Raw genomic sequence first — 13,128 nt, 5'->3', positions numbered from 1 at the left:
AGGGTGATAGATCGCGCTACTATCGTCAACCTGTATCTCTATAACAGTATCATCAGCCCCCATTTTCCGTACTTACAATGCCTAACTGCAAGCCAGGTGGCAATAGGGAACTTTATACACTGCATACGTGTTTGGCCAACTGGTTGGCATCGTTGTAATGGTCGTTTCCACGGTATTGAAAAACATGGAATAGCAGAGCACCATTTATCTTGGCATCGATATTGTACTAGTTGGTATAGTGCGTCAGGATGTATCAATCAGCACGTGAAATACACAGCAGTTAATATAGACTGATTAGGATAGGGTATGGTATAGTCATTTCATATCATGAAGTATGAAACCAGTTCATTAAGTTCAGAAAAGACCTGTGTGTGACAAACCCCGTGTAGACATGAGACCATGATAAAAGAGATATCTCACTTGTGTGTGACAAACCCCGTGTAGACCTGAGACCATGATAAAACAGATATCTCACCTGTGTGTGACACACTCCGTCTAGACCCGAGACCATAATCAAACGGATATCTCACTTGTGTGTGACACATCCCGTGCAGACCTGAGACCATGATGAAGCGGATATCTCACCTGTGTGTGACACACCACATCAATAGATATATTCCCTAGCCTAGGTGTGTGACAAACACGCTGTTAACCTAGACCTTGGAACATGAATTAACAAAACATCGCCCTTAATTGTTTGACACGTTCGGTGTAGACCCGAGGAGATGATAAATAAGATGGTTCCCCCGAGTGTGTATAGATTAGTTAGCCCTTCAATAGTAAAGTTCTTAGGAAACCTTTATCAGTGATTTTTTTATTGGTCTATAACGTATAACGAGGTGATAATGCTATTGGATTGTGGATCCTAACAGAGGCAGATTTGAAGCCAACCCCTCATAAAACTACTCATCACTATCTTGAAAAATTAATAGGAATGTCTTCCGCAATTAAAATATCTGTATCTATGTAAGCTTGACACGTACGGGGGTTATAATGTATCATTCCAGCTGGGAAATATCCAATTCCCTTGCCTGAATAGGCGACAGCACTGATTTAAATACTCTATATATCAGAAACCCCGGCCGATTCACTTACTTGCTTGTTAACGTGTCGACTCGGACAAATAATGACGTTGATATAGAAGCATAGAACAATATTACACTATGCAGTATGATACAGCGAAACACATTATGATGCTGAACATCATTATATATTGATATGTTATGCAATAGACACTATAAAATATGAGAAATATGACACTTCCAGACAAAATTCAGTGTTAAAATATGAAGGATAGGAATTATAACACTGTGGAAATAAGAGAAACATTGTTGAAATAGTGTAAATCTTGTTCAAAGATCCAAATATCGGTATGTGATCCCTTCAGATTCCAAAGTGTCAGTTACTATTGCTACAGATTAAGGCGAAGTTTTATGGTCCCGGACGGACATATGTTTTTTACATATGTCACATCAAGTTTGACTTTTTCGTCGCTCCTACACATATTTGATACAAAGTCGATAGTCTCTTTCGTATGTTTAGAACGTGACATTACTCGGATTGACCACGACTTCCATGTCGTCGATGAAGCAGAACACCTTACCACCCAGAAACACCAGAACTTATTCTCATGTTACATTACAGTTTTCGTTTTATCGATTCGAATAAGAATTCAGATTTTTTTTTAACGAATCCGTATCTTCCTCTTTTTAAACGTAGTATAGGTATGTTATGGTTAAGAAATAATTAGACATTTTTAGGGTACATACATTAGTTTACATTGCACATAGTACATTGCAAAATATATTTCATGGTATTGATATAATATCGTAGATATAACAGAATATTGACATTAACATCTTAGTGATATTAACATCGTCGAGATAACAGAATGTCGACAAAAACATCATAGTTAAAACAGAATATCGACTTAAACATCATAGTTTTAAGAGAATATTGACATGAACATCATAGTTATAACAGAATATTGATATAATCACCGTAGTTATGAATTGGACCAGGTGTATTCTGAACAAATTATTAAATTTGAAGCTGAAGAAAGCTGCCGTTTATATCATGAAATCGGAAATTAATGCCAGCACAACAATCTGCAGTATGCTTTGTATTAAACACGTGTTTACCATCAAATTACGGGAAATTGAATTGGAACTACAAAACAAACATGTATATATACAACTACTGACTCACCTGATGGAATTTCCACCAGTAACTACTTACTCCCAAGTCCTGTGTTGTCTTCCCTCCTCACATATCATTGTTTGTATATTTCAATTTAAGTCTGACTGTCCGTAACTGTCGAGTCTAAGCAAGCCTGTGTCGTGACACTGCTGTGACTGTACCATCCACATGCCCTTTCAATAACATGACTGTTCCTTGGCACCAGGATTACTGTCCAATATAAATGGACCACGGAAGAGAGGCGGCCTACTTGGCTGTGTAGCTGGTGGTAAGTCTGACTGGGTATAATACCACCGCCTTCACTCTGCATGTCACCTAGTATTTTGTATTGAACTTTAACCTTCTCTGATTAGTCGAGACGAAACACACAGTGATGACATTAACTTAATATATTTTTTGTTCCAAATCCATATGGTATTTGAAATAAAAAACGAATAAAAACAAAGTTTGAATGATAAATTTCCCTTGCTTTGGCGGACACGCCCCTGAGTAGAGTAGATTTATCAGAAAAATGTTTCCAGGGAATTAAAAAACGAGGAATCTATAACATTGGGCTCATTCTTTACCATCTAGTTGTAATATGAAATCGTGTTTTGAACTGGTGACACGAGTTCTATTCATGTAAAATGTATTATCGATATTACGTGCTTTATTGATATCGATGTTCGTGTTGTACGTTATAGTGTATGTATATGTTGTATCGATGTCATGTCACGTGATCAACTGATATTATGTGTTTATTGATGTCACGTGTTATAGCGGTATCACTTGTATAATTGCTGTTGTGACGTGTCACATATTGCATCTGTCAGGTGCAGTCTCTACCAGAGTTATCGTTCCTTAACAGTCACGATATATATGTAAATTAGGATACTGCATACTCTTTGGGAGAAATTGTTGTGGGGGTGTTGAAAACAAAGTCCTTTCTGGTATACAGTATGCTTAAGATCACTTTTCATTGGAAATGTTGGTAATCAATTCAGAAACGTCATTAGACTTGGATTTTTCACGGAACGTCTTATTCGCCTCGCATTTTTTTCATATGTATGTGTAAATATTTCTTTTGTTCACACTTTGCCCTAGTTTGTTGAGTTCGAGTTTGGATATGTTGTGGTTATGTTTATGTTTTTTTAAAATATGTATCAATGGAAAAAGAAACCGTGCGTTTAAACTGTTCAGATCATAGATTCATATGCAAAATAATACATATGTGTATTGTATGTTATAGTTTACACAAAATCTGTCTTTACTGTGTATTATCTTTATTGTGACATTGAGAATCAGAGAGTAGGTCATTTGGGAATGAAATTGATAGTCACAGAAAGGAAGGGTGCAATTCCAGTTTTACAGGTTCAATACTACGTATGTCCACCCTTTACATGGACGCATGCCACACATGTAACTGATCAAATTATGCAGAAATGCTCAAGGAACCTTCTACCGTGTGATTGAGTATTTACAACGTCATGCATTTTATGTCGCGGGGTGTTTTGGCTCCCGAGGCAATCGTCGCTTCATTTCATCCCAACTATGCAGGCTTGAAAACAAATCCTTGTGATACAGCAGGCCAAGGTAGCATGGTGACGTTCTGCTGTTAAGATATGGCCCCATGAGTTGTAATTTCATCCCAGACCATAATACTTCCTCCGCTGGATCAACGACGCTGAACACGTCAATGTACCGTACTCCCGGCCAACGGTACACCCCAACACAGCCGTCACTACTATCATGGTGAAATCTGGACTCATCTGTGAACAGCAATTTAGGCCAGTGTGTCACCATGGTAAGTGTGTTGTGACGCTGAAGCAAAACTGGAATGTTGGCCTGAAATGCTTCCAGAAGTTAAAAAAGACGACTGGAACCGATTGCGTATATGCGACTTCTATATAAACATCCTATATTCTATTGGTGGGTGGTCCCGTGCCGTGTTTGTCTACTGAAGACGTCTCATCATGTCTTTATCGTACCAATTTGAAACCGAAAAATAAGCAAACACTAATTTTTTTCGTGGCATGTTCCAGGCAAAACTTTCCACATGAAAAAAACTTTTGATTCTTTTTTAGTATGTGTTGCCTTAGTTCAAAACTAAAAAAAAGTCACCAATCAAGTAATATTTTAATACTTCAAGTATAATCCATGAAATTTTCGGTGAGAATTTTTTTTCAGCATATTTTTTCCCGTAAGTATGTGTTTATTTATTTGAACCTATCTATAACGCATTGAATCGATGTATAATTGGTGTAACCCAAGGTACAGTGTACAATTATATAATACCTAGGTTCAATTTTTAAAAACCCGACTAAAACCTTAGTATACATACATTGTGCCTTACCACAAACCAATTTAACACACCTTCAAATAAATTAGGGAGATGATTTTATACATAGGTACAATTTTACTATACTCGTATGTAAATGATTAAATTCAGTTACAGTATATAATGTTAAAACGGCATTCCTGTTTTTATCTGGTTGATGTTAGAAAGTGCAATGTGTAATACGATCGTTGGCTCTAAAGTCCGTGTTGGTATAGGACGAGTGAAGTTTAAATACAAATCGATGTTCGAAGCCCGGGTCGTCTTTTAATATCTATACATGTAAGGCGTGTGCAAGGGAAACAATGTAGTTCCTCATAGGTTACATACTGGTGACGGTTATCAGACTTTTAAATTCAAATTTGTTTGTTTAATTTTACAATACAATGGAATAGTGTGTATTAAAATGCATTAACACTTCTTTACGGCCTATCTCACCAATACCAAAACACTCCATTAAAAAACGAAAGAGACAGAAACAAAAAAACACGGAAATGGCGCCATGCGATAGCACAATCAGATCTTTAATTAACGGAAACACGGCTAAATCAATAATCAAATGAAAACGGGACTAAAATGAAATAACAACAGTGATACATAAATAATCCTTTTCTAAACGAAGAACAAAGCAAATCCAGTCGGTCATTTAATGGACTATCTGAGAGGTCGATGCGTGAAATAGTCACAGCCATGTTGCTTTTTTTCGTAGAGTTTACAACAGGTCGTACCAGTGGTAGAAGTCATGTATTTAGTTATTGTCTAGATGTATATGAAACAAGAAATCGATAACTTTTCAAATTCGAAGTATTACAGTTGTCTAGCTTCTCTTAATTTGTGTTAATAGGCGTTATTATTGTGTTTGTCTTTCTACAACCGTTTTAGACACAGGCGTTTAAAATATTTGGGTGTGAATTCGAGGGTACACCGGTGGCATTTAAAGCGTCATTGTGATATCGACTTTTTTGAAGCGCTTAAGTCACTGTGATCTGCGGCTTCCTTGGTTACCTTGCCTTTATCGTCAATCATCATACTTGATATTTATTTAATTTTATCGGGAGATGACGGCCCACAGTATGGGCGCCTTTGGCGCCTACAAATACGCTTACAGTAGATACTTACAGGAACGAGAGGACAAGGAAAAGGAGCGAAGGGAATTGGAGGAAGGGCCTGAAACCGTGTGGGTAACAAAGCGATACATTCCAACTGACCTTCGTGTTACTGCTCCTGTTCCTCGTCATAAACTGTTAGCCCCTAAAGACCTTCCACAGGCAGAGACCCATTGGGTCCCTACCATTGAACCTCCTCTCAGAAGTTATGATAGAGGTCCAGAGGCAGCTATATTTAAATCACATCCCAGCACTCGATGTGAGGAGTACTCAACACTGAAGCAAATGTTGCCATCCAGTGGAAGTCTGATCAGAGTGGCCCCTCCCAACTGGGGTACTGCCGGAGGGGTTCCTGTTATGCACTCATTGGTACCATCACGCCGATACCCCATGATCAACAGTCCAATGACCAAGTAAGTATTTCCAGCCCGGGACAGATATCCGCAATTGTGTAACATGTTTTATATGTTCATTACTTATAGTACTTTACAGAATGTATATGTGCAACGTACCCGTGAATGTGTTTCATTTCTTAAAAAATATTCTTAACCATACTCTACTGTACAGTATTGTTTTAAAGAAGTTTGCATTTCGTTACTCAACACGATTTTTTTTCAAGAATTTGTACCTGAATCAGGTGGGAAAATAGATATGTAGCTAAATTCTCTTAAAATTTGCGTTACTTTCTCTTCGCCCAAGGGAAATGAGTATGAACGTATATCATTAATATAAAACACATCAACTAGCGGTAAAACACGGCAAAATTACTGATTTACGTGTATATTACCATTAACGAATTGTTTATATATATGGTTTGCATTGCCTCTTGTGTATTCCTGAATGAATAGCTCTGTATTCTGTAAAAAGTATCATATATGTTGTCTCCGATTAAGGACATACGTATTTAAAAAAAAATGCTGTAATGTTATCTATATTGAAATATACATGTTATATGTAAAAGATGCCATTAGGTATCGAACCCAGCACCACTGGTAATACAATGTACTAACTTACCTATTCCTTAGTAAGCCAAAGAGAAATTCTCCATCAACGGTTTGTAGCTTGCATATCACAAGGTATACATGTTCGTTACATTTATTTATACCCAGCCTTTGTTTAATTTGGTGTGAAAACTATTTATTGTTCATCGCCTATAGAATATCGACAGTTAAATTGTTAATGATACATGTTCAGCTAACTTGTCAAGACAAACTTCAGCTCTACAAAATGTAGAAGTGTATAGGTTGTAAAAGAGGATGTGGATATGTACTGTTTCTAATATCTTCGTCATTTTCTCTCTAAATATAGAAATATGTAAATGATTATTAGCTTCTACTTTAAATATACTATTTAATGTAAGTAAGGAAAAGTTTCCTCTGAAAGTAACACACCGGAAAGATTGTTATGCTGTCTAGGTTTCTCTGGGTTATGGGGCCGCGAAATCCATGGGACAAGGGCTTTAAAAACACCCCTGAAACCAAGGCATTTAACGGTATCTATTCAAATTCCAATGATGGTTTTTAAGGTATCCATACATGTAATATGGATGATGAGTTGAACTTATAACTACACGCACCCTCAAACCTTAAAACGCCATGAAACCAACTGTTTACCCAGTTCAACTTCCTTAAACCGCATGTAAATTAGAAATACAGATGTAGTTTGTATTGAATCACACAGACACACAGAGACACACATCCACGTTAGCGGAATATCTTATTCTTTTCTAATATATGGGAAAAATTCCCACTTGATGCTCCATCCTTTATTAAGTTGTTTTTCAAATACATATATATGATTTTATTGTCTTTTGTTTTTGCTTGAACCTGTTTTTTTTTCAATTACAGGTATGTGGATGATATGCATACAACCAACAAACTGTTCAAACTACATTGATAAAGGACAATATCTAAACAAACAGAATCCAGATGTTTCCATTCCGTCCATTTCACCAAGGCCTCATGTCGCCACATTGTGTGTTCTTCATTTTTTTGTAAAATTTGTATATATTTACACTTTACGCTCAATCTTACCATTTGAAGCGTTATGCTACCCACAGGTAATACAGGTGTGATGTGTATTTGTTTGTGGTATACATATACGTCATTAATTATGATACATCAGTATTAATCTACCCACAGGTTATACAGCTGTCATGTCTATTGTGGAACATATATATCAATCACTTTAATGATATCAGTATTAGCCTTGTCGTCATTATAGACAGGCTGTTAATTGTTACGAGTTTCTTTTTGACACCCAGGTATCGGTGAAATTTTTTGCCACTTGTATGTAGCTTAACACTTGCAGTTAGGAGAATCTAGTGTATGTATCAGTATTACGTAGTTTTGAGTTGCTCAACTTCTACAATTTGCTTGCTTCAGTATTTTAGTCAGTATTACAGATGTTTGATCATGTTGTTGTTGCTGTCCTACTTTGCTGTGATATATCTTAGAGCCCTTATTTGGTGCTTTCTATACTTCCCTCTTTTTCATTGTTACGTTTTTTTTACATATGTATATATCTATGGATGTTTATTTACCAAAAAAGTATTAGATACGGTACTCGTATAGCCCAGTGTGGTTTGAATTACTTTAAAATGCAATAACATTGATGAAATATTGACATTGATATAATCACAAAAAATACATATGATATAACCAGTGATAAATCTGATCAAGCTTAAAAACAAACATGGTGTCCCTGGTCAGTTAGTTTCGTGAACAACTATGGAACAGTTTGAAGTCTGTCCTGATAGTCACAGTAGATTTACAGGATGGATATCTGATAATAGGTCACAGTAGGTTTACAGGGTGGATATCTGATAATAGGTCACGGTAGGTTTACAGGGTGGATATATAATAGTAGGTCACAGTAGGTTTACAGGGTGGATATATAATAATAGGTCACAGTAGGTTTACAGGGTGGAAATCTGATAATAGGTCACGGTAGGTTTACAGGGTGGATATCTGATAATAGGTCACGGTAGGTTTACAGGGTGGATATATGATAATAGGTCACAGTAGGTTTACAGGGTGGATATCTGATAATAGGTCACAGTAGGTTTACAGGGTGGATATATGATAATAGGTCACAGTAGGTTTACAGGATGGATATATGATAATAGGTCACGGTAGGTTTACAGGGTGGATATATGATAATAGGTCACAGTAGGTTTACAGGGTAGATATCTGATAATAGGTCACAGTAGGTTTACAGGGTGGATATCTGAAGATAGGTCACAGTAGGTTTACAGGGTGGATATCTGATAATAGGTCACAGTAGGTTTGCAGGATGGATATATGATAATAGGTCACGGTAGGTTTACAGGATAATATTAAAATCAAGTGTTATTGCTTTAAGTAATTGGTGATATTTGAAATTGTTACGTTTTCCTCATTTTGTTCATGTTGAAGTGTACATCCTAGTTATATATCAAACATTGTTTTGTAAATTATTTCTTGTTACCAGTAAGAAGTTTAAAGGAAACAAATATCTTATTTGTTGACATTGACTATCTAAATAATATGATAAAAATATTAAATATTTTATAATGTACTCATTTTGGGAAGTCATTTTCCTCTATATATATATAGACGTAAACTGTTTTGATATTTTGATATAAAACAATAAAAGCTATCTACTTTTTTTCGATTTTGTTTTATTGTTGATATCAATTCAAGATGAGTTTTCATTAAACTAATTTCATTTCATACCAATTACATATAATCAGGGCGAATCTGGACAATCTGGTACATATTGACATGCTTTAAAGTCGGAGTTCTTGGACTAAATACACAATATGCATGTATTATCTTGGAAGATTTGATGAAGCCTCCCGAGCTGATGTAGAACTTCACTTTTTATAACTAGGTAAAATAATGTGTTGTTAGTTACTAGTAACTGTTTTTCTCCACAAAATCATAGTACAGTGTAACTACCATAGTACAAGTACTAAGTGGTTTTTATTAAAGGTTCCATGCAGATTCAAATTACACAATACCCGAAACAACACGAAGTCCGTCGTTTGGGATTTGAATTATACATCAAGGGATATTTAATAAAGTTCCCTAAAAGTTACAGTGTTGTGGAGGCTTAGCAAAAGAAAAAGGGTATCATATACATAAAGCTTGCGATGAATGTGTGTAATTCTAAGTCAGGATCCAGAACAGACCTGTCCGATATATATATTTGTTGTTTCAGTAATAAAAATGACACCCATCAAATGACCACCAACTATAATACCTTAACATGGATAACATTGGATCGAAATCTAAAATCATTAACCGGGAGTCTAGGTAGCATGTGTTGTCTAGCCTAGGTGCGTTTTTTACCACATGTCGATAAAAGGTGTCACCGCCTGTCAGTGAACCAGATAGCTTAGTTTAATCTTGTGCAAAACTTGAGTTTGATGAACTGAAAATAATTCAATGCAACGGCCGGATTATCTGTCGAGCTTGACTTGATCGATTAGCTTGTTAAGTGTTCTTTCAAATAGGCCATCGAATATAATATTCTATTTCACACTGTCACAAAACACACAGCTGTTCATGTTAGCGACTTCAGCAAGGGATGTATGTATACCAATATTATCAATGAAAGGACATTTCAAATCGATGAGTCGTAATGGAAAAGAAATTCAACTTAGTGAAATCACAGTCAACATTTTCGTCTATCGTCTATATCACGTGTTCCGTATAAATGTTTCTTGTTCTCACTTGTGCCAATGTCATTTTATATTGACGTTTTCGAACTCCTCTCTGTAAAGAATGTCTTCAGTATAAATACCTGTCCGAAGCCAATGACCATGACAATGACAGTTTGACCGACAGACCACCACATGACTCCTGCATTAATTACCTCCCCTATGTAGCGCCCCATCACCTCTTTTAGTCGGTAGTCCCGCTGATAGTCCACCACCATTGACATCACCTCGTGTATATTGTCGCAGGAGGACTCGGCGGCGGTGTTCACCGTGGGAATGGTGTTGCCCGCCTCTACAGCTAAATTGTCTATCTGTTCTTTGCGCAAGTCGAAGTAAACAACTTTGTGAGAAAACGCTGAGAACTCGTTGTCAAAGCAGAATTGGTATTCACCGTAGGAACTATCAAACAAGATTTTGTTCTCTGTAGTGCGATCCGCCTTGTACACAATCTTTCCATTCGGCGACAAGATCCATACATTGATGTCGTTGTTTCCGCCCCGTAATACTTTATACACAAACAATTTCGTTGTCGTGTCCCTGAACTTTTCTGTGAAACACACTTTTTCAGTCTCGGGCAGTTCAAATGTCAAGGCTGTTCCACTGGCCGTGGATCGGTAACAGTACAGGAATAAGATAATTACTATCCTCAGACCACAGATCAACGGCGCCATTGTATTGTGTAAGTTACAACTTCTCAACTGTTCGACATACTTGGTCACAGTACTCGTAATGACTTGATATCGTGAAGTTGATTACATACTCTGCCAACTCGACACCCACTACGTCGTTACTTTCGTGGCCAGTTCTCCGTACACGTAGCCAGGTCCAATACAAGCTGTGTCCTCAAGTCTTACATACATGCAGCAGATGGCCAGATGCATCGTTTGTAATGAAAAAACGCCTCACTATCTTTGTTATTGATCCGAAGAATGTCGAGGGCTTCTTCTTCTTCTTCACCAAAACTAATATCAGCGGAATTAACTCAATGGAATATTTAAGTTAGCTGTACCACAAAATAACTCTTAGTTTCGCATCTGAGTAAAAACACAGTAAACTTGATATTCAATCGCTTGGTAACTTTATAGGCCGCAAAAGTATAGTCTTGAACAAGGCCCGTTCTATATATATAAATTGAATTCAGACATCCACAATATCACATTTAGGACAAGACTTCGGCCAAAAGGTCACATTTGGAACTAGACACTGAACACAATGTCAAATTTGGAATCAAACATTGACACGGTCACATTTGTATCTGTACATAACAACGTCACATTTATATCAGTACATAACAACGTCACATTTGTATCAGTACATAACGTCACATTTGTTTATAACAACGTCACATTTGTATCAGTACATAACAAAGTCACATTTGTATCAGTACATAACAACGTTACATTTGAATCAGTACACAGCAACGTCACATTTGTATATAACAACGTCACATTTGTATATAACAACGTCACATTTGTATATAACAACGTCACATTTGTACACAACAACGTCACATTTGTATCAGTACATAACAACGTCACATCAACAACGTACATAACAAAGTCACATTTGTAATCAGTACATAACAACGTATATAACACATTTGTATATAACACATTTGTACATAACAACGTCACATTTGTATCAGTACATAACAACGTCACATTTGTATATAACAACGTCACATTTGTATCAGTACATAACAACGTCACATTTGTATCAGTACATAACAACGTCACATTTGTATCAGTACATAACAACGTCATATTTGTACATAACAACGTCACATTTGTATATAACAACGTCACATTTATATCAGTACACAACAACGTCACATTTGTATCAGCACATGACAACGCCACATTTTTATCAGTGCATAACAATGTCACATTTGTCAGTGCATAGCACAAGATAACATTTGCATGTACGCCCAGAACACAAGGTCATATTGTAAGCAAACATGACGAGACACATTTGCAACCCATCAAAATGTCACATTTGTAAGTGAACATCACAAGGTTACTTTTGTTACCGCACATTACCAGTTCATATTTGTCAGCACCAATCAGGTCACATTTGTAACCAGCTAGTCTGGAGAATTCCTGAGATATCTTTGATATCTAGCTGATCGAGAAAAGATTGGATGGGAACATCGTCTTCCGGTTTGACAAGGCAGATCCATCTTATCATGGCTATATCATTGCGTTGAAACCTCCTAAGAGTAGCAGCTGTTACTGTCCATGTTTCAGAGCCATACAGCAACACAGGTCTAATGTAGGTTGAGTAGAGGCAGCCTCTTGTTGTGATTAGGCAGATCTTTGCTTGTTAAGATTGGAAGCAGCTCTCTGAACTTTTCCATGCTGACTTGCATCTTGTTGTTACAGCAAGTTCACTTCTACCTCTAGATGACAACATATCACCAAGGTAGCAGAAGTCTGTTACTACTTCAAGCTTTTCCTCCCAACTGTTACCTCTGACATGGGTCTACCATCGAAGGGACAAGCAAGTCCATTGCAGCGAGTGCACTTGTAGTTCGGGTCAGACTTGAGGGGTCCCTTGATTCCACTACACTTCTTATGCGCCCAACTAGAGCAACTCGTGCAGAGAATGGAGTTTCTTCCCGTACTGTTGAGACAGACAGAACATGGATACTTTCCAGATCTTCTTAGAGTATCCAGATTTGGACCTGAGATCATTACCTTAGTCTTATTCATGCTGACTCGGAGCTCCCATGGGCAACTTACTCTGAAATGATGTGACAACGCTTCCGGAAAGATGATGGATAACAATGGACTAAGTACTGATCC

At 37.0% G+C, this 13,128-nt stretch overlaps 3 protein-coding genes across 6 annotated transcripts in view; 1 reads left to right on the top strand and 2 right to left on the bottom strand.

Annotated features, from left to right (window-relative positions):
• The window catches only part of LOC132561052 (tachykinin-like peptides receptor 99D), a 33,530-nt gene extending 31,149 nt beyond the window's left edge, over positions 1-2,381 (bottom strand). For 2 of the 4 annotated variants that reach the window (XM_060225769.1, XM_060225770.1), the window contains exon 1: positions 2,209-2,375. The gene's annotated coding sequence lies outside the window, so the exon portion shown is untranslated. Of the gene's footprint in view, positions 1-2,208 lie in introns of all 4 variants that reach the window. The other 2 variants (XR_009554682.1, XM_060225772.1) reach the window with 2 other exon arrangements.
• A 3,190-nt stretch (positions 2,382-5,571) lies between these two features.
• On the top strand, positions 5,572-7,515 carry LOC132561051 (uncharacterized). The gene is made up of 2 exons (XM_060225767.1): positions 5,572-6,032; positions 7,467-7,515. The coding sequence occupies exons 1-2, from the start codon at positions 5,572-5,574 to the stop codon at positions 7,513-7,515; spliced, it is 510 nt and encodes a 169-aa protein (XP_060081750.1).
• Positions 7,516-10,335: 2,820 nt separating this feature from the next.
• LOC132561081 (transmembrane emp24 domain-containing protein 7-like) lies at positions 10,336-10,995 on the bottom strand. The gene has a single exon (XM_060225803.1). The coding sequence runs from the start codon at positions 10,993-10,995 to the stop codon at positions 10,354-10,356; it is 642 nt and encodes a 213-aa protein (XP_060081786.1). The 3' UTR covers positions 10,336-10,353.
• Between the last annotated feature and the right edge of the window lie 2,133 nt (positions 10,996-13,128).

Source organism: Ylistrum balloti, unplaced genomic scaffold, assembly GCF_031769215.1.
Source record: "Ylistrum balloti isolate Yb309-2 unplaced genomic scaffold, AGI_CSIRO_Ybal_v1 Utg371144, whole genome shotgun sequence".
In the NCBI taxonomy this organism is placed as follows: Eukaryota; Metazoa; Mollusca; class Bivalvia; order Pectinida; family Pectinidae; genus Ylistrum; species Ylistrum balloti.
The sequence above is the reverse complement of the archived record's forward strand: the minus strand, read 5'-3'. Positions and strand labels throughout refer to the sequence as shown.

Bases quoted from the DNA above. Each gene is read 5' to 3' on its own strand.
- LOC132561081 (XM_060225803.1), bottom strand. From the start codon at position 10,995: ATGGCGCCGTTGATCTGTGGTCTGAGGATAGTAATTATCTTATTCCTG.
- LOC132561051 (XM_060225767.1), top strand. From the start codon at position 5,572: ATGACGGCCCACAGTATGGGCGCCTTTGGCGCCTACAAATACGCTTAC. The intron at 6,033-7,466 runs GTAAGTATTTCC...TTTCAATTACAG, and splicing joins ATCAACAGTCCAATGACCAA to GTATGTGGATGATATGCATA.